At 39.4% G+C, this 24,258-nt stretch overlaps 3 protein-coding genes across 8 annotated transcripts in view; 1 reads left to right on the top strand and 2 right to left on the bottom strand.

Moving 5' to 3' along the window:
• P130cas (Serine_rich_CAS and FAT-like_CAS_C domain-containing protein p130CAS) overlaps positions 1–20,506 on the top strand; it is a 170,835-nt gene extending 150,329 nt beyond the window's left edge. For both annotated transcript variants that reach the window (XM_076315404.1, XM_076315405.1), the window contains exons 4-9: positions 5,961–6,087; positions 9,963–10,263; positions 13,252–13,604; positions 14,137–14,429; positions 15,965–16,321; positions 17,107–20,506. In XM_076315404.1, the coding sequence (XP_076171519.1) occupies positions 5,961–6,087; positions 9,963–10,263; positions 13,252–13,604; positions 14,137–14,429; positions 15,965–16,321; positions 17,107–17,394 (1,719 nt within the window). In that variant the 3' untranslated portion in view covers positions 17,395–20,506. The remainder of the gene's footprint in view (positions 1–5,960; positions 6,088–9,962; positions 10,264–13,251; positions 13,605–14,136; positions 14,430–15,964; positions 16,322–17,106) is intronic.
• Vnc (GNAT family N-acetyltransferase vnc) lies at positions 20,260–22,521 on the bottom strand. 5 transcript variants are annotated; one of them, XM_076315407.1, is made up of 3 exons: positions 22,379–22,495; positions 21,877–22,149; positions 20,260–21,512 (listed from the first exon to the last, which is right to left on the bottom strand). In XM_076315407.1, exon 3 carries the CDS (start codon positions 21,256–21,258, stop codon positions 20,704–20,706), a length of 555 nt encoding a protein of 184 aa, XP_076171522.1. In that variant the 5' UTR covers positions 21,259–21,512; positions 21,877–22,149; positions 22,379–22,495; the 3' UTR covers positions 20,260–20,703. The 5 variants fall into 5 exon arrangements, 4 of the variants coding, with proteins under 4 accessions (XP_076171522.1, XP_076171523.1, XP_076171524.1 ...); XM_076315408.1 differs by having other exon boundaries at positions 21,877–22,050; positions 22,379–22,493; XR_012992582.1 differs by having other exon boundaries at positions 21,468–21,512; positions 21,984–22,050; positions 22,379–22,521.
• Positions 22,522–22,666: 145 nt separating this feature from the next.
• LOC143148751 (uncharacterized) lies at positions 22,667–23,926 on the bottom strand. Its single transcript, XM_076315406.1, has one exon. It carries the CDS (start codon positions 23,549–23,551, stop codon positions 22,796–22,798), a length of 756 nt encoding a protein of 251 aa, XP_076171521.1. The 5' UTR covers positions 23,552–23,926; the 3' UTR covers positions 22,667–22,795.
• Positions 23,927–24,258: the final 332 nt, after the last annotated feature.

The raw sequence follows: 24,258 nt of genomic DNA, 5'->3' as shown, positions 1-24,258 counted from the left end.
TCGATCCACTTTGTCTCTATTACCGTGGAGAATGTTCAAAGTGATTAGGGCACATCGCGTTTCGGAAAAATTCAAGGGACTCGACCGAACGATAAGGTTGGAAGTAACATTGCGCGCATCGATGTAGTATTTCTCGCCTAATGTCCAGCCTGTAGAACGCACGAAGCTTTTAAAGCGTAGAATACCACAGTGAGCGATAAAATCGTTCGAGTACGCGATCCTTAGTTTCTAAAGGATGAAATAGAACCGCTTATTTGCAATTATCAATCGTCCGTGTATTTCTCCTCCTTTTATACGTTTTCCCGTTTATTTGCCAACGTTTCTTAATCGGCCCGCGCAACGATCCCTTTTCTTTCGGCGAAACAAATTATGGTGCTTTTATCGTCGTCGACTTCCTCCCTCCTCTTCGATTTAACTAACCCCGAAACCTTTCGAGAAGATTTGTTGGCATTGTATCTAGAGCGTAGACTACTTCGATGGTCCTTTCCAAGCCAAGTTGTTCTTGTTGGCTTCTACTATGTCTGTTTTATCGCCCATGGGCCGACGTTCTACGAAGGACTCTTCCGTCGAACGAAGATATTTTACTTCTAAATTGGTCTCGTTGATTTTAACCGAATTATAGATTTCTCTAGCCACGGTTGTTAAGTCGATTCCAAACTTTGCGTACGTCCTACCAGATTTCGGCAAAATCTTTTTCGAGTTAACTCTTCGGGATATTAAAAATTATTCGATCTTTTTAAAATCTTCATACGCACGATGGAATATTTCTAAACTCATCGTGAAAAATCAACTCCACCCAAGTTGCAGAATAGGACTGGTGGTATCCTATTTCGTAATTAAATGTCCTAGCGATCTATTTTTTAGTTCTGGTCATTTTGTATCCTTTTATATATATTTTAATAACCGTGCCTCGAAGAGTTAAAAAGTAGCCTCCGGTGTAAAGGCTTCCTCTAGATTTAATTTCTATGATAAATGTTACGCTGCGATATTCATTTTTCATCTCGTGTCGCAAACCTCGCAAAAGTGGGTCGTAACCAACTGGGTTGAGGAAGAACGCGCGCTAACTTTTTGGAAAAGATTTTCTTCGGGCAATTCGCGCGGTGCTCGTCTTCACAATTCGCACACCTCTCTAAAGTATCCCAAGTGTGCATAAAGACTTCGATCGAGTTTCCAAGACAGGTAGCGAGTTCTCAGAGCGGGTTGGATTCTATCCGACCATCGTTACGTTTTCGTTCTTCCAGAATCGCTTTAAAGAATCTTCGTTGGGTAATGAACTCGAAATCTTACTGAATAAAAAAACGACGACACTAGAAAGTATAAAATTTCGATTTTTCAGCTCTTTTTTCGTCTTTAGCGTATTAAAAAAAATAGTAAAAATCAATACGCCAGATACCGAATCTTAGAATGTAACGTTTTCATTGAAAACTCTCCTTAAACGTTTTTCGTTAATTTCGCGATCCGAAGAGGGTATTTCGGTCTAGAATTAAAAAATAGAATCGATTTCTTTCCCGTGTCGTTTTCTTCGAGTAATACAGATTTCGAAAACGTGTGTACAAAATCATTATTCATGTGCGTACACCGTATACGAATTCTTCCTTTTTATCGATCGTGGCTGATCGAACAAACTCTATAAATCGATCTTTAACCGTAAGACGGTTTACGATCGTGAAATCGTAACGGGTCTCCTCTCTCCGCGTACGTAAGATGCGTCTCAGTTGTTGCAGCTGCGATCGACGCGTTCGGATCGAAATCACCGACAAATAAGTATTTCATCGTAGCCGAATTAATAACGAAAACGCGCATAGACAACGAACGGTACGATATCCCGCAGCTGTCGCGGTTCGCGAATCGAAATAAAAGGAGGAACGAAAGCGTAGGCGCGCTTATGTATAACGCAAAGGGTTGAAGAGCCTCTATTATTGTAAAGCAGCGGACGATGAGCCCAGAGATTGCGCTCTAGAGGGATGCGCGCGTCCCCACTCCTCTCCACTTCTCTCTATCCTCCCTTTTTTATCCATCGTCCTCCGCGTCGTCGGCAGCTCCTCTTGGCTCGGGTGTTCGGTACGTTCCAACCCTCTCTCTTTCGCTGGAGTTTCGTGCCCGATGAAATTGCATTTTCCCTCGCAGCTTCACGGTTCACCGGTCGGAACGAAGGCAGGTGTGCGCGTGCGCGTGCGCGTGCCGCGTGTATCCCGTACGTGCGCGCATTCCGCGATTCGTTTTCGCCGGACACACACCCACCGGAGCACGCGGAAATATCCGCGAGCAGCCGCGCGTTTTCCTATGAAATATTCAATTACCGGTCCCGTTCTCTAAAAAACATTTCGGTCCAAGTTCCGCGATGCGTATACCGGTTCGCAACAGGGATACCCCGTACGATCGTTTGCGCGAGCAACGGCCAAGTATACACACTTTATTTGCAGAGTTCCGCGGACGCGGAGGCACGAGCAAATGTTTAGGATCACGGCCAGCGAGCCGACCGTGGCTAGAAAATCGCTAATGAGGTCCCGTCGCGCGTATATTTGATTTTGTAATGACCGCGGTAACGCGCCGTGCCACTCGGTGTACGCGTTTGGTCGAAGATCAAGGTTAACCGGGGAAAATAATTTTCAGCCGCGCGCGCCTTTTAAAATCGTTCCACTGTCGCACGGCAACGACTCGAACGGTGATTCTTAATTGACACGAGACTCGGTAGCGGTCTTTATCGTTCCACGCCGAACGACCATTGATCCTTTCGTTACGAGATATCACGCTGTACTGTGTCGCTGGTGCGACGTTACGGACGAGATAGTTCCAGTTTTCGTCTGAAAATTTGGCGACAGAGTTCATTCGCAAAATGAATATTAATGAATAAAGAACACGTTTTGAAAATTAATTCTCAACGTTACACCGCGAGATATCTCGCGCATCCGGAGGACAACCAGTTTTCGTTTAAAAATTTCGAGGAAAGAGTCCATTTGTAAGACATTTTGTCGTTAGAGAAACAGGAATAAAAAATGATAAATAAAGAATACGTTTCGCAAATTAATTCTTGGCATTACGGCGTAAGATACCTCGTTCGTATTAACGAAAGAGTTAATCGAGTCGGTGTATCAAAAATTTTTAATCTTTTGAGGTTTTCTTCAACATTCGCAAATTGTTTGTTGGTTTGACAAAAATTTTACTTATAGAGTATCTTTTTTATCCGTACGCAATGAAACGTCCGAAGAGTAACCGAAGTTGTCAAGAAATGTTCTCACAAAAGTAGTTCGATCTGAAGTGAGGAAGAGTTGACAAGCATTATATAACGTAAATAGTTTTTCCGTGTGTGTAACAGTGAGGCAGATATCGAGGTAATACCTTCATTTCCTCGTGACATGTTCCACCGTATCCAGATAAAATAGACACCCTCTGCATCGTATACCCGTTACTTTTCGATTTTAAGGGAGAAACAACCCTTTGTATCGAAGTTGCTCGTAAATGACAACAGACATTGAGAAATGTTTCGAATAAAAATTCTACCGTTTCTAAAAACTTGTAAATTAATTGTGAAAATGTTCGAAATCTTTTTTTTTTCAAATATTTCTCCTACCAATTTACAAACATCTCTGAAAACGAGTACGATCGATTGTCTGGATCGAGGTTAAAATACTATCGGAAGGGAATCAAAACAAGGACGTTCGATATCACGTTCCCGATTGTCAGAAGTACGTGGACCGAGAGTGCGAATACCATAAGAAGATCATCGTAATGAAATCATATGACTCGCGAGGCGCGAAACCGCGTACCGGTACCATTCGAACCTCGAAATCGAACTGCCTCTATAATTGTACGCTACGAACCGTCGTTTCAATTAACGTTTTATTCTGCCCCCGTTCGTTGAAAAGGATTTCACGGTTCGCGCGTTTATAGGCGGCGCAGATTAATGTCGACAATTTTACGAGCGCACACGCTTGTGAATCGACGGCCCGTGACCATAAAGGCCTGCGAATAAATTCGCTACTGTCGTAGCTTCTCGATGAAATCTTGTTACGTTTTGAAAAAAATCGCGCCAACTTATCTTTCGGCGTACGTATACTCGAACGACTTGAAAAACACCCCGGTGGTGGGGGAACGGTGGCCCCGCCTCTTCTCCTAAAAGGCGTCCGCGTGAACTCGGTTTTGTACTATTTCGATTCGAAAGCTCCTGTATCTTCGTATTTTTTTTTACAACATCCGTTAACAATGTTGAAGAATTAATCATCGTAAGAATATTAACTCCTTATCGTTTTGAAAAAAAATGCGCAAACTCATCTTTCGACATATGTATACTCGAACGACTTGAGAAGACCTCGGTGGTGGGGGAACTGTAGCCACGCCTCTTTTTCTAAAAGGCGTCCACGTGAACTCAGTTTCGTACTATTTCGATTCGAAAGCTCCAGTATCTTCGTATTTTTTTTTTTTATAACATCCGTTAACAATGTTGAAGAATGAATCATCGTAAGAATATTAACTTCCTACCGATTCGAAAGAAACATATGTATACTCGAACGACTTGAGAAGACCTCGATGGTGGGGAAACTGTAGCCCCGCCTCTTTCTCTAAAAGACGAAGGTTTCCGAATTTCAATTTCTAAAATTTCGAATTTTCAATTTTCGTGGAAAATCGATGTTTCCCCTGTGCCTCGACGCTATTTGATGTTTTCTGGCGAAACACAGCGACTGGAGAACCTATTTCAATTTCAGAGGCGTCTCCCTAACGCCAGTTAAATTCGTTTTGCGAGGAAATTCAATTAACAAGCTATCGCAATTAAACTCTCGACGCAAACAGAAAAAGTTCAAGGAGCTTCTCGAGCTCCACTTTGAAAACAGAGGAAAAGGAACATCGACCAGATTAGCACTCGTTCCGATAAATTCATCATTAGTGCGGAACATTGACCGATCTACGTTTCACAGTTTAAATCGAGAAAGATAATCCACGGTATCTCTGCCGTTTTTGCGACAGACTTCGATTTAAACTTCACGAAGAGATCGTTCTCTCCGATAATTTTCCACGGATCTTCAGTTGCGTTCGAAAAAATGTTCGCGAACGATTTTAGGAACTCTTGGGATAACATCGAGTGGAATTTCGAATTAATTCGAATTGAAAGATTTCGCTAGATTTCACAGAACTGTGGAATATTGAACATCGCGTTCGATAAATTAATACAGCGTTTAGTTGTACGTGTATTTTTATACGATAAAAGATGCATCGATCGTTTGTTTGAAATCTACGTACGAAAGAAGACGACATACGTAAACTTTTGTAATTCGAACGTGAAAAGTTAGACTTATTTTCAATTTTAAACAAACGTATCGTTCCTCGCACATTTTACGCATTTTAATTATTATTTTACAATTTCACACCGCAACAACCCCAGTCCTTCGTATTCCCGAATGTTTCTCACGTTGTTAGCTATCCGTTTAAAAAACGAAATTTTGGTCGAATTTCAATGAAGCATTTGCAAATTAAATTTGTAATCGAAACACAGCTTCTAAAAATTCTGCACCGTTCGTATTTCGCGTAATTCACTCGCAAGGTGAAAAAATGTTTCCCGTGTTCATCTGTCTGATTACTTGGCAAAGTTAATTTTCATATCTGCAGTGTGTTCGTCTCAACGCGAATAACAGAAAAATCGTGACGATCGTTAAAACGTACACACAGTGTATACACCGTGAAACGTTTCCACGATCGACGATAAGCGGACAAAGTAAACCGGAGTGCCTTTCGAACATCGTGGAAAACCTCTTTCTAAAAATATCCACCGCGAGAAATTAAAAGAAGTTAAATTGAACTTATCGCCGGGAGATCGGCGAACGAGCGCACGCTCGTCGCTAAAACACGGAGTGCTTGGTAATTAGTTAAACAGAAACGTTGGGGCTGTTTGCGCGAGGACGACTGGTGGTTGTGTCTCAACAATTAACTTAGTGGTAATTAATCGCTCTTTGATCTTTTCTGCACAGGTGGTGACTCCGCAGAAATGCGGCGACGTGTACCTTTACGATCTTCCAGCGAGTCGGGGAAGTCCTGCACCACCATCGAGACACGATTCACCCTTGAATTCGAACAACGACCAGTTACACAACACAGGTACGCGACAACCACCCTTCGTTTAGTCCTTGTGTATAATTCGTTCGCGAAAACATTCAAATGGGTATACGCGTTGCGTATACATCGTATCTATTACGTTACAGTAATATTACACAACAAACGGTTCATGAAAAAATATATATTCGACGTGATCCGCTCTTCTATTGTTCACGTCATCGCGACTGACAATAAAAGTGAGATCACCGATATTGTTTCTCGTCACTCGTTATACGTAGCAACGATACGTATTGTTAACAAATTTTGTGCCAAAACGAATATTCGAAACGCAACTATGATGTCGAGGGTATCGGACATCGATAGTGTTAATTTTAAGAACTTTGGTATAGTATCAGTACAGAGAAGATTTTTTACAAGGTTTGTTACATCGATTGAGTTCAATTCTAAACCGAGAACCAGACGGTAGAGAACACATGGCAGTGTCGTTGACGTTTCTTGAAGCTGGTGTTCATTTTAAGAGTTTTGGTACAGTATTAATACAGAGAAGATTCTTACAAGATTTGTTACATCGATTGAGTTCAGTTCTAAACCGAGAACCAGACAGTAGAGAACACATGGCAGTGTCGTTGGTATTTCTTGAAGCGTTTGCACTAACAATGGAAACGTCAGAAGTGACTCTCATCGATTTGAATTAAATATTGGTAGGCTTGTAGATCGATGTGTACAACAATCGTAAGATTTATAGCTGCAGATGGCCAATCAGTTATGAGAAAGATAAGTGCAAAGTTTTCGAGTAAATTACGTACACAGTGATAACGCGGTGCGTGCGTTATCATCGACTGCTAAGTTTCTCGGGTCAAAAATGACCCGTGGAATCGCTACTGTTCAGCAATCGAACTCGAAGTATCGTGCAAAAGATCGGATTGAGAATTCAAATGCCCAAAATCGATCCATAGTTTCTCGACAGTGTCGATTAAATTTGTAATTAGAAGGTTATCAATATTGAACAAAAGCACCGATAGACCACGGTAAGAGACCAACGAGAGCTATAAAAAGCGATTGAACGTGAACCGACAGGGCACGCACACATACGCGTATCTACATCGATACAATCGGGGATTCCCCGATAAGTCTTATCGCTCACTAAACGAATCGTCATCCGACAAATTCAGCGATGAGCAAGGGAAGATTTCTCACAGAAATTTGTATCTCGAGAGAAAGATCATCGAGTGTTATCGATACACGTCGTGAAGCTACTCTCGGGTATAAATAAAAAAATTATAATACACTTTGAATTTCTAAAAAATGTCCCATCCGAAGACTCTCGATACAAGCAAACGGCAACTTCTCTCTCGTGTCTCCGACTACACGTGCAGCTTCTAAGTTTCTTTCGTCGATGTGGCACCGGACGACGAGTTTTTCTTTTTTTTACGTTTATTAACTTCGCCAACTTCGATGGATGTAATACGACGTCCAGAGTCTTCATGAACGAAGAGTCCGTGAACGAAATTATTGATTTTTCATACGGTTCGTATTACAGTTTTTGCGACACAAACTTCCATAAGATGTTAAGGTATATAGGTGGCTCGTCCGTGTCCTAGCATATCGCTCTACAAAGTTTCGAAACGGATCATTACTGGTCGGTGTATACAGGGTGAGTCGTTTGAATCGATCTCCTCGAATATCTTCGAAACTATTTATTATCAAAGACAAACTTGGACCTACGAATATCCCTCTATACATTTATTCAAAATAAATTTGTACCGCTCAAAATTATTCCCTCTGCGTTCAAACCGTACAACTTTGAAACATTCTTTATCTGAAATTCACTTATTTATCATTTTCTATTTATGAACGTTAATATCTGTTTAAACGACTCTCTTTGTATATACACATTTAATCAAATATTGCGAAGCGTATAAATAGAAGCATTTAAATAGCACTTAAATATCTCCGTTATTTATTGTTCTATGACGACGTCCACGAGAATTTAAAGTCATTTAAATGTATTTTTAAGTATTTTTAAAAAGCACCCTCTATTTTTTCGATATCCTTTTGCAGCACGAAAAAAGCATAGGTTCGAAACACAAGCAATAATAAAATTAAACAATGTTTGATTAAATGTACCATTCGTTCGTAAATTAACACGTGCAGTACATTCGTTATTACTCTTAATTCGTGTTAGAGACGATATCGAAGTACATTCGCTTCGCAATAAAGTACAAGAAAATAAAGAAACACAATTTAAAACGTGTAATGTGAAAAAGTAAAGTTCTCCAGGAACGAAGATCGACAAGCGTTTCGCGAGTAGTCGGAAGATTTTCAACGACGTCCGTGGTATTAGGGTGATATCGAATGCTTGAAAATACTCGACAGAAGTTCGAAATAACCGTTACACGGTAAACGACGTATGAAATTAATTCGACCTCGGATGCAGCGGAACTCGAACGCGTAACTCCGCTCGAAAGTGATGGGAAACTGTCGGTGTCGCTCGAAGAAATTGCTGTTACGGTCTCGTCTGTTCGTCACGGATAATCAAAGAAGAAGGATGCACAGAGAGACGTTCGTACACGTATCCAGGATGCACCGCGTACGTGCCTCGTAACGTCGGGGAAAAATTGGAATCGCGACTCCTTTCACGATCGATACGCGTTCCACCGATCGCGGGCATTAGCGTAGGAAATCACAAAGCTATCGCCGGAACCTTAACCAATCTCTAGAGTGAAAGATTGCTGATCTTGTCTCGGCCCGCCTGTCGACCGACTGACCTCGTTCGCTTGCACCGAGCCCCTTAAAAATCTTGTTCGTGGAGTGAGAACAATGGTATCGCGATCGTTGAAACGCTTTGCAAATAAATTAATGATATACCGTTTTGAATCTAATAGACGGTGGAATGATACAGAACACACGTTTCTGAAAGTATTCGATGAAAGAAACGACCAACTATTGCGCGCTACGTGATCCTGTCGCTACTTTTACGTTCGAAGCTCGAGCACATTTATCGAATTGTGTCGTTGATTAATTTATTAACGTTTTCTGTGTACGTGCAAGGTATTTCGCGTTTTGAATCTAATAGACGGTAGAATAATAGAGAACACGAGGCGTGAAAATTTCAAACTCCAGTTTTCTAAACGAAACTATAAGTATTATATATTTTCTTATGCGTTGGTAGATGTGTTTCTTTATTTTCTATAAAAGTGTATTAGTGCACTTGGGTCGGAAATTGATTATTTTAGGAGACATCTGAACATTATTTTTTCCAGTATTGTATTCGTATTTTTATCGCTTATTGAAAGATGGAACGAAATAGTGTTTTATTTACGAAATAGTTTCATTTAACGAATAACAAATATCTTCCAAGGTAATCGACATTCGATCCAATCGCCCTAATACATTTTCACACAGAACGAATCTTTCTTATTCCCTAAAATACACGCTGACCGAGATACACCCTGAAAAATTCCCGTTAATAAATTAATAATAAAAGAACACGATAGACAACACCGCGTTTTAATCGTTCAGATTCTTTTCTACTTATCTTTTTCTCGTTCAACGTGCATTGGAGTGCCATCAAAATTTATTCTGTAACTTATCGTCCTGGACGAAACGTAACGTAACAATGTACTTTCCTCTGATAATAGAACTTCGCAATAGTAGAGATTTGGGTAACAGAGGATCGTATAACGAAGATTTCACTGTACTCGTGGTTACTTATCCGCGCGAAGATACCGAAGCGTATACCGTATGTAGAGGGCGCCACTGTGGGGTGAACGCTACTGTTAGTAAATTCCTCGACAGAACGGCTCTCCCTCGTCGATAACTGGCTCGAGTTTCGTAGTAAACGAAAACGAAGTCCCTAACATCGAACCGTTTGGGTTTCCACCGTGTCTCACGTTTCTCCTCGAATTTCTGTTTAGGACGATACACGACGGGCACCAGAAGTTCGGTAGATAACGGCGGTGACGTGAGCGAATGCTACGACGTTCCACCACGAGCGGTCCCCGTGATTCCATCGCCAGCCAGCAGTCCAAGTCCTGCACCCTCTTGCTACGATATCCCGAGGGCGCCCACCTCGTGCACACCGAACTCAAATTGCTCCGGAGGATCCGGTGTTACACCTCTCGATTGTTACGACGTGCCCAGATCGTTGCAGCCCCTAACACCTAGCAGCTCTGCGTCCAGCCTCACGAACGACGGATCTCTCAGCGGATCGAACCGGTACGTTCATACGAATACCGATAACGCATGCTTGAACCTCGAACATCGATAACTCGAACTTCACGGGAAGAACTAGAATCGTCGAGTTACAAAGATTTCAACTCATCGAAGTTTTCGAGTGAAAACAATTTAACCCTTTGGACTCGAGAGGAGTCCAATCGTCACCTAATTCGGTGTATCAATTCCGATCGGGGAAAACTTCGTGATTTGGAATTCAAATTGGAATCGAAATATTACGTTTTTGTAGAGTGTAAACGTATGTATGCGAAGTATGTAAAAATGTTCCATTCCAGATGAATTTTACGACTTGAAGGATTTTTTCAGGGCGTTAGTTTCTGGTAGGAAAGAAGCATCTAGTGCAAAGAGTCAACACTAGAATTACCAAGGGAGTCGTATGTCAATATTGTAAAATGATAAAAATATATAATTTAAAGAATATAGTTGATCAAGAAGAACGTACTTTTCAATATTCAAGGAATGAAGTATTCGTTAAGAAAAATAAGACTTGACTTTCGTCTGCAATAATGTACGACGAGTCGCGAATAAAACAATTTTAACATTTTCAAATATTGGAAGACTCTTGGTCAAATTGTCTGGAAACATAATCTCGTGATTATCTTAAGCAGTGTATTTCCTCGTTAGATGTATCTTACTAGACTTAAATCGAGAATCGTTTAAATTGGATAACGGGATAATGATAGCACGAGAATTTCCATTTAAACGAACCGATAACTAATAGATGGTATCGGTTGTAACGATTGAGATGAATTTAATGACGGGATTCGATGAAAGCGATACGATTCGCAACGTGAAACAAGAAGAGACGGTTGAAATGATTTTTAATTTAAATAACGATGCTTTAATTAAATCGCTATTTCCGTGGCATTGAAATTCTGGCATTTTCCGCGCATAAAGATATTTAATTCAATATGTACTCGCAGCTCCGTGCTCGTTTGATTCTAGCTTTTATTATTAATTACGCGCACAGCGAGGACGAAATCGCGATATAATCGAGAGTGGATGGAACGATTTCTCCCGATAAAGCGAAGTGACCTTTTATCAAATATTTTTCCATACGAAGCAACGTCTACGAATTATTTAATTTAGCGACAGTGAAATGAATACCAATTGGTAAGAATACGACCAAGTATAGTTGAACCTCGATAACTTGAACTTCAAGGGAAGGACTAAAATCTTTTAGTTGTAAAGATTTCAAATTATCGAAATTTTCGAGTAAAAACTGTTTAACACTAGAATTACCAAAGGAGTCAGTTTGACTTGTTTCGAACTTCTTTTTAAAATTACTCAATTATTAACGACGTCTTTGCCTGCAATATTCATGGCCAAGTATCAAAATAGACGACCAATGATACTCGTAAATTAATTTGCCCTTTTTCCATCCAACTACGAAAATATGTATGTGATCTGATACAAATAGTAATACGTTTAACTTAGTTCTAGTGATAACGAAAATTCAACGTACAGAGACTTCCTAAGAAAACTAATAATTTTCCAATTGTAACCATTTAACCCTTCGTCGACAGACGTTTCCAGCGAATCGAACCACGTACTATACTCCTGTATCTATCTTGAGATAATGCGGAATAAATCGCAAAATTTGAAGTTTCGTTTATTTAATTTACATCGTGGACTCTTCGAAATGTGAAATATTTCGAAAAGTCACTCCGTTACTGTCGCGATAGCAACAGCGTGGTTTAACGTAGTAATGTAAGAGTATTTAAAGCATCAACATTCAGTACGATGAACCGTGTGTACATTCACGAAGGTAACGAAACGCACAGCTGCTAGGAAGAGATTTATTTCTAGAAGCTCGAGCTTAAATACCGGACTAGTGCCAACAGCGGTCATTCCTACCGCGGTTTCAGAGAAATCGCTTCCGTTAAACGACTTTGAAAACGTAAGGGTGGGGCTCTCGATGCTTACGTTTGCGATTTTAGGTCAAAACTTTTTCATGCGTTCGTAGAAAACCGAAAAAAAAAAAATTTTCGTGAATCGTGACCGAAAAATAAGCAAAATTTTATTTTTACAGACGACGAATAGAATCGTTTCCGTTTAACGACTTTGAAAACATAAGGGTGGGGCTCTCGATGCTTACGTTTGCGATTTTAGGTGAAAAGTTTTTAATACGTTCGTTGAAAACCGAAAAAAAGAATTTTCGTAAATCGTGACAAATTCTAATATTTATTAACTCGAGAGGCAACTTTCGATCGCCACTAAAAAAGTAGACAGGAGACATTAACGTTACTTAAAGGCTGATATTGACAATTTTTCGTTCAAATATGCTCGAATTGACTCACGTTAACGATAACGCGGGATGTTTTCAAGTACTTAACTGCAGAAAGTACTTAAAAACAAAGTTTGGAATTTTGAAACCTTTCTATCAGAACTGCCATTTCCCTTCTCTTTCGTTGGCACTAATTAATAGTACTTGACGAAAGCGCGTCTTAATGGTCAAACGAATGGGGAACTTCGAAGTGGTTTAAAGCTCGCTGAAGCTACGTTTTAGGCTCCCCACACTCGTGAACTTCTCGTCGATAAAATTCGCGAGAAATTCTTTTCCACCGTTTGATACGAAATGGCCATGTTGTTACGCAAACTAACGAAAAGAAAAACTTTCACTTTTAAATCTGTACTCTTGCACCGAAAAAACACCCTAGTCTTTCAACGATTTATTTCGATACAATCTCAACTCATTATCGATACAACTCGGTTACCGAGAAAAGTCAAACGAAAGAAACTGTCATCCGAGAACACGATTATGAAACTATTTATAAAAACTTACTAAACACTTGGTAAGAAATTTTACAAATTTATACATTTTTACATGTTATCGCTATTTAGAAATTTAAAAAAATTTTCATATTCTTTACAATTTCAGTCGTTAAAACTTACCATCGAGCGTTCGCCATCGTCACGTGGGCACTCTTTAGACGATCGTTGCATTCATTCCAAGAATTTCTCTTTCAGATCCAGCCTCGCTGCTCCCGATTACGATGTACCTCGATCGCGTCTTCCAGCTTCCTCGTTACCGTCCCGGCACAACACACCCGTGCCGAAAACACCGACACCACCACCCCCGTCGCAAACGCAACAGATCTACGATGTTCCAGTTAGCAAGGAGCTACCCTTGGAGTTGGACTCCGCGTTGGAAGGCCTACAGAGGCTGCAGACCGAGGCCTCGGCGGCGATAGCCAGGCTACTCGGCTTCTTTGGTCCTGGTTGGAGAACGCCTCAACGATTGGACGCAACATTGATGGATCTTAGGCTGGCTGCCCTTAGGCTCAGAACGTCCCTACACGATCTGGCCGAATTTGCAGAAGGTAACTACACTGTACCGCTGCAAACGTTTCTAACATTTTTTTTCAACAACTAGAAGTGTGCAGGATTTCGAAAATTTCGAGTTGAGAGTGATTCGAGTCGGGTTGAGGTGACTCGAGTCGGGTTGAGTTGACTAGAGTCGAGTTGAGAGTGATTCGAGTCGAATGGAATGTGACTCGGTCGAGTTGAGAGTGATTCGAGTCGAATGGAATGTGACTCGGTCGAGTTGAGCGTGACTAGAATCGGGTTGAGGGTGAAGAACTAGAATCGCGAAGAAAATTTGTCACGAAATGGAAAATCACCCCTCGATTTTTCCCCTCGCTCTTCGAGTATTTTTCACTCGTCTACATACGTTTCGTCGTAACGCGGTTCCCTCGCGAGACCTTCAGTTCGGTGATTGCTCGAATTATTCCCACGAGGGAGAAAACGGTCGTCGAGTTAACGAAGAAGAACCGTACCGTATCGGATTAACGAAGCAAAGGTGGAGAGGATCTCGTTCGAAGGGGTTCGATTTTTTCTTTTTTTTTTTCGCAGGCACTCTGGGTAACGCGGGCAAGGCACCGGACAAGGGTTTGGCAACGAAATTGCGACCCCTGGTCAAGGCCCTACGTGATTCCGACAAGCTCGTGCAGGAAGCCGCCACTGAACTGGACGCGATGGAATGGGACGCCGGGAAGCTCGGTCGCGGGGGTGGTGATACTCCGACACCTACTAACGGGCCACCGACCATCCTCCTGCCAACCGTGCAACCGGATCCACTCGATCAGCTGATCGCGTGCGCTCGAGCACTCACGGAAGACGTTCGTCAGGTCGCCAGTTTCATTCAGGTGAGCATCCACTCTCCGGAACCGCGCTCGCGTTAAAACAAACCCCAGGGGAGAATGTAACCAGCTTTTAAAATTCTATCATCGAAATCCATCCCCGAAAACTACGCGCGATGTTCTACTCACGATTCGAGAAAAGACAAACTTCGACGTTGAGAAACGAGAACGACTCGACCGTTCGAGTTTAAGCTTTTTGGCTGGCTGAACGATAGACCGATAACAGAAGATACTTCTGTGCCGAATTTCACAATTTACTTTCCAATTCGGAATATACAAGTGTGTCTGAAGATCGAAGTAGCGAAATATCTTGCAGGATGCTCCACGAAAATTTAAGAACCATAGTATTGGGTTGTTCGGAAAGTCGTTTCGTTTTTTTTTTTGTGAAACTGAAACACGATTTTTTTAGAGTGTATAAACATTTTAATAAATTATTTATTCTCCATTTTCGAAAACGAAATCACTTTCCGAACAAACCGATAGTACTAGATCATCCCATAAGTAATGTCGTTCTTTGGCGGTGACTTCCGGTGAAAGAAATCAATACTTACATTTACTTTCAATCATCGATATACTGACCATCAGTTTCGATTACCTTTTTCCATCTATCGGTCAACTTTCTTATTCCATTTTCGAAAAACTTGTGGGATTTTGAATTAAAATACTCGTTCAGTGCTGATTTTACATCCTCGCTATTGTTGAAACTTTTTCCACTTAAAAAATGTTGCATCGACCGGAATAAATGGTAATCGCTTGGGGCAAGATCCGGAGAGTATGGTGGGTGTGGCAGAAGTTCCCAATTGAAATTTTTTATTTTTTCTACCGTTAAATTCAAAGCACGTTCACCATACGCTTCGCAAATGTTTTTAACCGTGTCCGTAGTTGTACTACCTTTCTTTAAATTCATACAGCGTACAATGCCGCAAATGAAGTTCGCGCGCGCTCATTTTCAAATTTCTTTTCAAGTGAAAAATGTCGATCGAACTGCATCGAACGCAACCGATAGACCGTCGAGAGAGCACTCTTTAAGCCACATAGAAAGAAGTTTCTATAAACGCATCGCCGAGATGCGATTAAGTGTTCATTTAAAGTACGATAAGAGACGACATTACTTATGGGATGACCCAATATATTACTTCAAGTTACAAAAACGTACTTAATGGTCCTTTAAACTCGGTAAGAGTGATATACTACTATAGTCACCGGTAGTACGTAGCGAGTTGGGTGACCATAATCACCAATGGTAACGAAAGGTTTGAAAATAGTAGAAATACTATTTCCCTGTATCGATCTGATATACACACGAAACATCGTAGGCGATAGTGAGTTTGTGGTCCGTTAATTTAGAACCGATGCGAATGAACAAAATTTTTAGTAGCTTTATCGTCGCTATCGATAAAGAGAATCGCCGATCGAACGAAGCCGTTAAATTTGATTTATTTACATCGGATCGGATCGGATCGGATCGGATCGGATATCTCGCTCGTCTCGTTTAATAAATGACCATCGTTTGGATTATTTACGTAATTTGGTGGTACCAGGGGAACTCGACGCTGCTCTTCAAACGATCGTCGATCATCTCGACCGGGAGCAGCAACAACAGCGGCGCCGGCGAGGATTACGATTACGTAAATCTCGACTCGAGGGAAGTGGTCGCGAAGCAACGCGAGGAGTTCAGAGCGACGCTGCCACAGGAACTACGTAGTAATTACGACCTGCTTGTATCCGAGGCGGACAATGCGACGATTCAAATGCCACCCACGACACCGACACCCATGGATCCCAACGACAAACAATTGCTGGCTTTCTATGCCGCCCAGGTGATCACGCATGGCAACCACCTGACTCACGCCATCGACGCTTTCATGCAAACGGTCGCGCACAACCAACCACCCAAGGCGAGTATCGAAAAACTTTTGGGCTCGTGATATGGCATCGTTCACCTAAACAGTTACATACAGGCTAAACCCGACTAAACGTATCAAAATTACCGTCAAATTTGAACGGATTGTATTTTTGTTAGGTTTGGTCCAGTTTGTATCGGTATAACAAAGTAAGTGTAAACCTACGTTGTAACGAAAGTAAACTCCAAACGCTAAAAATAATTTTCAACCGAAATTACCCCCTATTGAGATAATAAATAATTTTTCTTCGTAGAAAACAAAAAAAAGAAATTATTGAAGATTGTTGAATATAGAACGTGCATCTAAATCGCGTATCGCCACCTTTACCAAACAACTCGTAAAAGAAAGAAATGTCATTCGCTGTTTCTTATTCGTAGACTTCTCGAGTATATTGATAAAAATTAAAATGTTTCTATTGTTCATTGTACATCCGTGAGAACATTAATAACGAATTGGCAAAGTTCTCCCGATGAAAATGAGTACAAACACGACCGTATTCCGACTATTTTTAATTATTCGTAATTGAACATTTTTCAAAAGCAATTCGAATAACGTACGGTGATGAATGGTCCGAACGGGGTCGTGTTTGGACTCGTTTCCATCGGTTGATCCTTGTCGATCCATTTGTAGTACTTTTGTACAAATATAACGATAAGTGAAAAATATCAAATGAAATTCAAAAATCATTCTTACCTATGAAGGTACTTACCGGTGTCGACGTGAACGCGTCGATTCACGACATCGAACTAACGAAGAATATTTTTCCATTGTTTCAACAGGTATTCCTAGCTCACGGAAAGTTTGTGGTGCTGAGCGCTCACAGGTTGGTGCACATCGGTGATACGGTGCACAGAAACGTGACCAGGAACGACGTGAGAACACGCGTGCTGCAATGCGCTAACGCGCTGAACGAGGTCCTCGCTCAGACCGTGTCGAAGACGAAACAAGCGGCACAATTCTTTCCGAATGTATCCGCGGTTCAAGAAATGGTCGACAGCGTAGTGGATGTTTCTCATCTGGCGAAGGACCTGAAGGTCGCAATGATTCACGCCGCACAGCAGCCTTGAACGTCCAAAGATCAGATCCCAATCTTCGACACGGAGGAAGCTTGGCGACACACGAGCTGAACGAAACCCGCCACTCCTGTTGCAGCAGGACATTCTTTGCGTGCAAGTTCCTTGGATCGACACGGAATCCTGATGGTCAAAATCATTTCTGTCTTCAGAAACATCGTCATTTGCGTATCATCGCAAACAGCACAATTAACTATGAAAATATCGTAGACGTAGTCGCGGGCGTTTATGATAAAAACGAGCAGCTATCAAATAGTTATACTTGATCATCGAGTTAAAAGTCGAGAGTACGACGACTAAGGGAGATTGAATAGGATTAGCTCCGATGATAGCGATATCTGAGTCAAGTAGAGCCTAGAGCGCCACCTTTGATCGTTTAATCGACGGAAAAATAAACTTGGACCACGGAAGAAGCGCCGACCTCCCCCTTTTTCGTTCGACTAACACGAAACTACTTCCCCCTTTTTCGTTCGACTAACACGAAGCCACTTCCCCCTTTATCGCAATAAAGAGTTCTCGAGGCCTATCGTTACTTAGAACTACGCAACTGCCAAAGCACAGGTATCTAGAATATAAGGGAACCTCTTCCGGGATAAGCGTCTTTGTAATGTACTTGAGAATATAGACAATGTAACCTTTTATAGGAAGCATGTAACCGTGTCATTCGTTAGCTAGAAGTGTAAAATAAATTAACGACGTAAAAAGAAATCATAGCATGTGTAGAACGTATTTGAAATGGCTCTTAAATCGTCCAACGTCGACTTTGGGCACGAGATTCATTTCAAATGCATATGCGCCGTTGTCGTTGCCAGCGTGTTAATTATTATCGTAAATGTGTACCGTATAGACAACAGTTGTAGAGCACAGACAGGTCTGTATTCGTGCCTATGATTTGGCACATATTCATTTGGAAGCATGTTCGAATACTACAGCCAAACAAGTACACTGATTAACGTTATATCGTTAAGCCGAGAAATTACGAAGGAACCGTGTTTCAAAGCATATACAATAAAAGAACAGTTTTAGCCTAAAAATCATCACAAAAAGAGCCACTGCGCAAAGAAACTTTGCAAAAGACGACATTCGTAATATTAATATTTATACAAAAGTTTGACCACGTACAACGCAAATCTGTCTTTTTACAGGCCGATTTTAAACGAATTTTTATACGGTTTTATTGCCGAAGTACGACTTTTTCGTGCCGGGCCCTTTTTACGGCTCTTCCAAAAACATCCAATCAATTACTAACGCACACCAGAAATTTCGAAAAAGAGGCATTCGATTTGTAGGCTGTTTACAAGCATTCCAATGACAATTCGACCGTACGGCGCTCTCCTTACAAGCGCAATGAAAACAATAACTTAAAAACATTACGACTTACATATTCATTTTATCGATTATCAGTCGGTCAAAGCATCTACTGATTGTTCAAGTTTCGTAGTAATTAAATCGTTGTCTACTGTAGAGGTTAATTCCGTTAACAGCGTAAACTCGAAACTTTTACGATCAGCAGAACTTAAATTACCATTAGAAGTACACGTCGCATTTTACAAAGATACAGTGAAACCCTTTTCGTTTCATTGTCTCTTTTCGCTTACCTAGGTAATGAATTGTCATAATACGCTAACATTTATATTTTGAGAGGTAATCGACAACCGCACATTTGTAACGCAGCTTTATGATCGATATATCTTTTGAAGTATTCATTTTTTTGCCATTCGAGACGCAGCCTTTTGTCTCCTTTTTTCAAAGAGAAAGCCGGAGGATCGCTGAAACGAGAAGGCCGAATATCGAGATACTTTCAGACGATCGTCCATATTTAGAGTATTTACCACGATAGCTTATAGTTTATTTTTTAGAGAGTATATAATCGTCATATCGCGTGAACACGAACCTCGTTTACGAGACTTGTATTATAATTTATTGGCGAAGTGTTTTTGTAAGATAACAAGCATTCAAAGCAGTTAGAGTTACTGTATATTTAGAATTTATACATAGTCGATACTAATAGGTGCTTATCATTCTCGTTGAATCGTATTCCGATAATCGTGACATAATATTAAGCAAATAATTTCCTTTTATATCGAAACGTAAGACACATAGATATGCATTGTCGATCAAACACGTAAGGAACCTTATCGTTTCGTAACATTTTTTTAAATTCACCCTCTGTACATTGTACCTGGAATTTTTTCGTGCTGAAATATTTCACAATCTAACAATGTTGTTGTAATCATGAAGAAATTTTACCGGTAAAATTCACCAATTGTGGGAATTTCCGGTCCCACTTTCGTATACAACTTTAGTTATTCTCAAGTATCGTTGTGTAAAATTATATTTTAATTAGTTCGCATCAGTGTTATCGAACAAATCGACCAGGCTACCTAAAGATTAATCGACGTTTGACTTTTGGATTAGCGTGTCCTTTGAACTGAATCGATTATTACTTTAAGAACGTTTAATGTGTACATAAGCATATACATACATATGTATATTATAATTATTCCTATACAATGTATACATAAATACAATAATGTATCAACACAGCAGTGAAACAAAAGCATTTAAAAATTGTGCAATGTCAAATCTTAATTTTTAAGCATTGAATTATACTCAAGTGCGTAAAGTATTTACAAAGAGAGAATGATTGGACTTGTTTTACGTAACATAAACACCAACTTTGGAAAATAAATAAATACTAAAGTGTTTTCCTTCAAAAAGTGGGTATCATCCTGCACTTAATTTGCTTGGTGAAATTTGGGTGATAATTTTGTATACTGGCGCATTATTTGTATATTATAGTTCAATGGTTCAATAAAGATTAATTGAAAATATAAATAGGAAGTGTAAAATTCATACTTCTTCTCGACTTATTTTCTTTATTAAGATTTATGGGTTCTAAATAACATGGTATATCAATTAACTACACGCAATGATACATTTATTACAAACTTTTAACTCAATTTGCATTGAAGTACATACAATAGTTTAGACATCTCTCTCCTATTCCCTGCATAAGTATTAACAAGTACACCCCTTTGTAGTGGCATATAAAACATTTCATATGTCTCAGGTAAGGCTTGAATAAACACAAATACTCTAGTATTTGTGTAGTTCTCATGATAATGTACACGTCAAACATTCAAGCCATGATGCTTGACTTACAACGTTCTCACATATTTCTCATGCAGATTTGTTTATGAAAAATACGCATAAGTGACACAGATTTAGATCCAAAGAGTACGGAACTAATAATGTAAGAAATCAATTGAAACCTAATCATAAGTAAATACACTAAGCTGACTATGAACGTTCGCAGCATCTGCCAGTATGCGTGTGTGTGTTACCAACTTTGTTCGTTTTTTCTTTTGCTGCATTTTTTTCCAAATGAAAGCTGCTGAGATCGCGCTTCATGGCATAAGCATCTTCTCCATCCGCATAATATTTTGGTTCAACTTCTGACACTTCAAATTGCAAACTGCTTGTATACAAATTTAAAGCTGCCCGATTGCTTCTGCGTACATGTAGTGAAACATATTTTGCTCTAAAACATTCAACCATTGCTCTGGAAGCTTGGTTCATAAGTTTTTGGGCAATACCGAGCCTTCTATGAGATCTTTTCACTGCCAAACTTGTAATATGTCCATGAGGATTGTCCTCGCAATCTTCTTCCATTTTAGCAAGAACATAACCCACTATCCTGTGTTTCTCATCCTCTGCCACATAACTTAGTTGTGGCCAAGAAAGAGCATGATACAAATAATACTTCATCTGATAATTCTCGGGTAAACATTGTAAATTACAATGCTGTATATTTAACAAATCATTTGTTGTTGCACATCGTATATTTATAGACATTTTGATGGATTAAAATGTTGTTGATGCACAAATGAAAACCTGTTGCGGTTAATTCCTTCCTTTAGACGTTTTCTTAGACGTCGCCAAGTAGTTTCCTTGTCTAAAATTTTTAGAGTTTCAATCCTTGCGAATTTTCTTTATGCGAGATCTACCATTCTTTAAATCATTGACTGATGAAGATTCACTCATTCCATCCAATAATTCTCGAACAAAGCGAAATCGTGAAAGGAAAAACTTCCAAACTAAATACCAACCTGTGGACAAATAGAGAAACACGTTCATGAAGAAAAAGAATTGTATAACAACCGTTTTCCGTATATTAAGAAAATATATTGAATACAAAGCATACGTAATTTCATAAAACATACTAAATCGAAACGACAGATTGTTAAAGTGTTATTTTCAACGAGAATAACGATTAAAATAAATTATTAGCATAACAAGAACTGATGCAAAAGATGGTATAACACAATTAGAGCGAATTTCTCGATGACGGTTTATTTAAAATACAATAGAAGACAAAGAGAGTCTTTAATATGTTTTCCGAGAATAGACGTGAAGATTGCGCATACACGTGACGATACAGGTTAAGTATGTAGTCAAACTCTCCTACTATACCTTCGACTTGGAAACTATATGACTACTCGACAGCTTGGGTAACAATGTTTCTGAACTCTCTGCGTACCGCGTAGCAATAATGGAACGTTACTATCTGTCGTTCTTACCCAGCAGCACCAGGCCAAATACTATGAGCAGACTCGATATCACGGAGAAGGCTGCTAGGACGATTTCCTGCATTATTAAATCCGTACCTCGATTACGAATATACTAACGAACTTCTTGGAGCGACGTACGCGGGAATAGTGTCATAACCTTCTGTTTCTTGCTTTCCTGGCAAGAGAAATAAATTCACTAAATATAGAAACACGAACGACAAATTTAACACGACATCGGGATGCAAATCGCCTACGTATATTTTTCACCGATGACACGCCATTTTGAATCGCGGCAGAGTTTCTGTAGGTACAGGTTATGAATCTTTCCCCCTCCAATCAGACATCAGTTTTTTCAGTCATTCTATGAAATGCATAAACTTCTAAGGATATGTCATATTACTTACCGAAGTTTAACAGTCTACGTTTCGTTCATCGATAAGCATCGCTCGTATGGATACTTGAAAATAGTCAAAATGGACTAAGAACTTTTGAAACGCAGTACTAAAGCCGACAGGAAACAGTGATACACCGCGATACATGTGCGCAATCGCATCTTACCGGAAAGTACTATTAGAGCGGTTTTATTTAAATTTTCCCAACTTACGGAAAATTCATAATGATTGTTTAAACAGTTTAAAGTAGATATAAGTACGACAATAACGTATAAAATATACCAAATTTCCTATTTAAGATAGTGTGTGGAGTATTTTATTGCTGCTATATACGAAGTACATTAATCAATAAAATTAAATATATGATATATTTGTATCATACAGCAATTTACTAAACATAGTGTATTCACAACAATATCAAGCTTATATTCAGTTTTCTTCTTCATCAAGTTCTTCTAAGTGATCCAATTTAAGTTGCTTTAAACGATCCACTTTCTGTAGAAGTTTTTCCTTCTTACTTTTCTTCTTTTGTTTTTGTCCAACAACATATTCTGGCATAATAACTTTACTGCTTCTAAATACTGGTTTGTCATTGTGATCAATAATGATTGGTGTATTCTGTGTTTTTTCAGTATCACTTTCAGGTTTTTTAAACTCAATGTCTGAAATTGCTTTAATTTTCTTCGATTTGAACACAACCTTACTTTGATCATGTTCAGTCGAAGTAATTTCATCTACATCCATCTTTCCTGCTCCTTCGATTTGTTCCAATGATCTTCTAGCTTTTAATTCTTTTAAAAAAGATAACGCAGCCCTTGTATTACTTTGTTCTGTCATATCATCATTGGATACATCATCCAAGCTGTATTTCATCCATTTATGAGGATTCCTGTGGTAGTCAGGTATATTTCTATTAACAGCACGTGGAGCTGGACCTTCTGGTCGTTTAAAAATGCTCTCTTTACCACGAAATCTTTTTGTTTCAATTTTACGCTTCTGACCAATTCTTAGATTTTTGGACTTATTTGATTCATCAATAGTCATATCTAAATCTGTGGATTCAGTAATTGCTTTATTCTTGTTGCACTCCTGTTCTGCATCTGAGAGTCTATCAAATAAAAGTTTTTGCCTATTTTCAAATGCAATGTCACCACCATGTAAAATGAAGTCTCCTGAAGTATGCATGTTTTCGAATTACAACTTGAACTTTTTCTTCTTTGTTAATGTTTCAATGTAGAATCCACATGAATTTTCAAAATAAAGATGTTACAGCATAAATAACATTGTTAAAACTAGCACCGTATATACGTTCATTAGAACGTTTCAATAGGTTAGAACACGTAACACCACTTCCTTAAATAACTTTTAAAAATTTAGTGGATTTCAAAGTTGCTTAGTGTTGCTTTGCAAATGTTTAACAGTTAAACATTTAACAAATATAACGGTACAGTTGACGTTAAACTATATTCTATGTGGGTCGCCATTTTATATCGAAGATAGCTATCGAAACTGCTTTTGAAATTGTTCACTTACTAAACCTATCGTTTCTTGCTTACAATCCGTTCAAGACAAGAGTGCGAATAAACAGAATCACGTGCACACGCAGTGTATACGCCAGAAGAGTACGTACTGATAGTTTTATTCGCCAAATAAGTATTTCCACAAGTTTTGCCTAGTAATGTACTATTTTATAATCCTGTATGCATTTGATTAATAAAAGAAAATATATACAAATATCAAATAAATAAATAAAAATGTATTTAAAAAATAATACTATTAGTGGAATACAACGCATTGAACTCTCAATGACGTTTCCATGCAATATGAAATCACAAGTCACAACTTTTAACGCTTTAATATTGCAACAATTGTCAACGTAAAAATATTAGTGT

The sequence above is a fragment of the Ptiloglossa arizonensis genome, chromosome 6, assembly GCF_051014685.1.
Source record: "Ptiloglossa arizonensis isolate GNS036 chromosome 6, iyPtiAriz1_principal, whole genome shotgun sequence".
Classification (NCBI taxonomy): Eukaryota; Metazoa; Arthropoda; class Insecta; order Hymenoptera; family Colletidae; genus Ptiloglossa; species Ptiloglossa arizonensis.
This window is presented reverse-complemented; position numbering and strand designations above follow the sequence as displayed.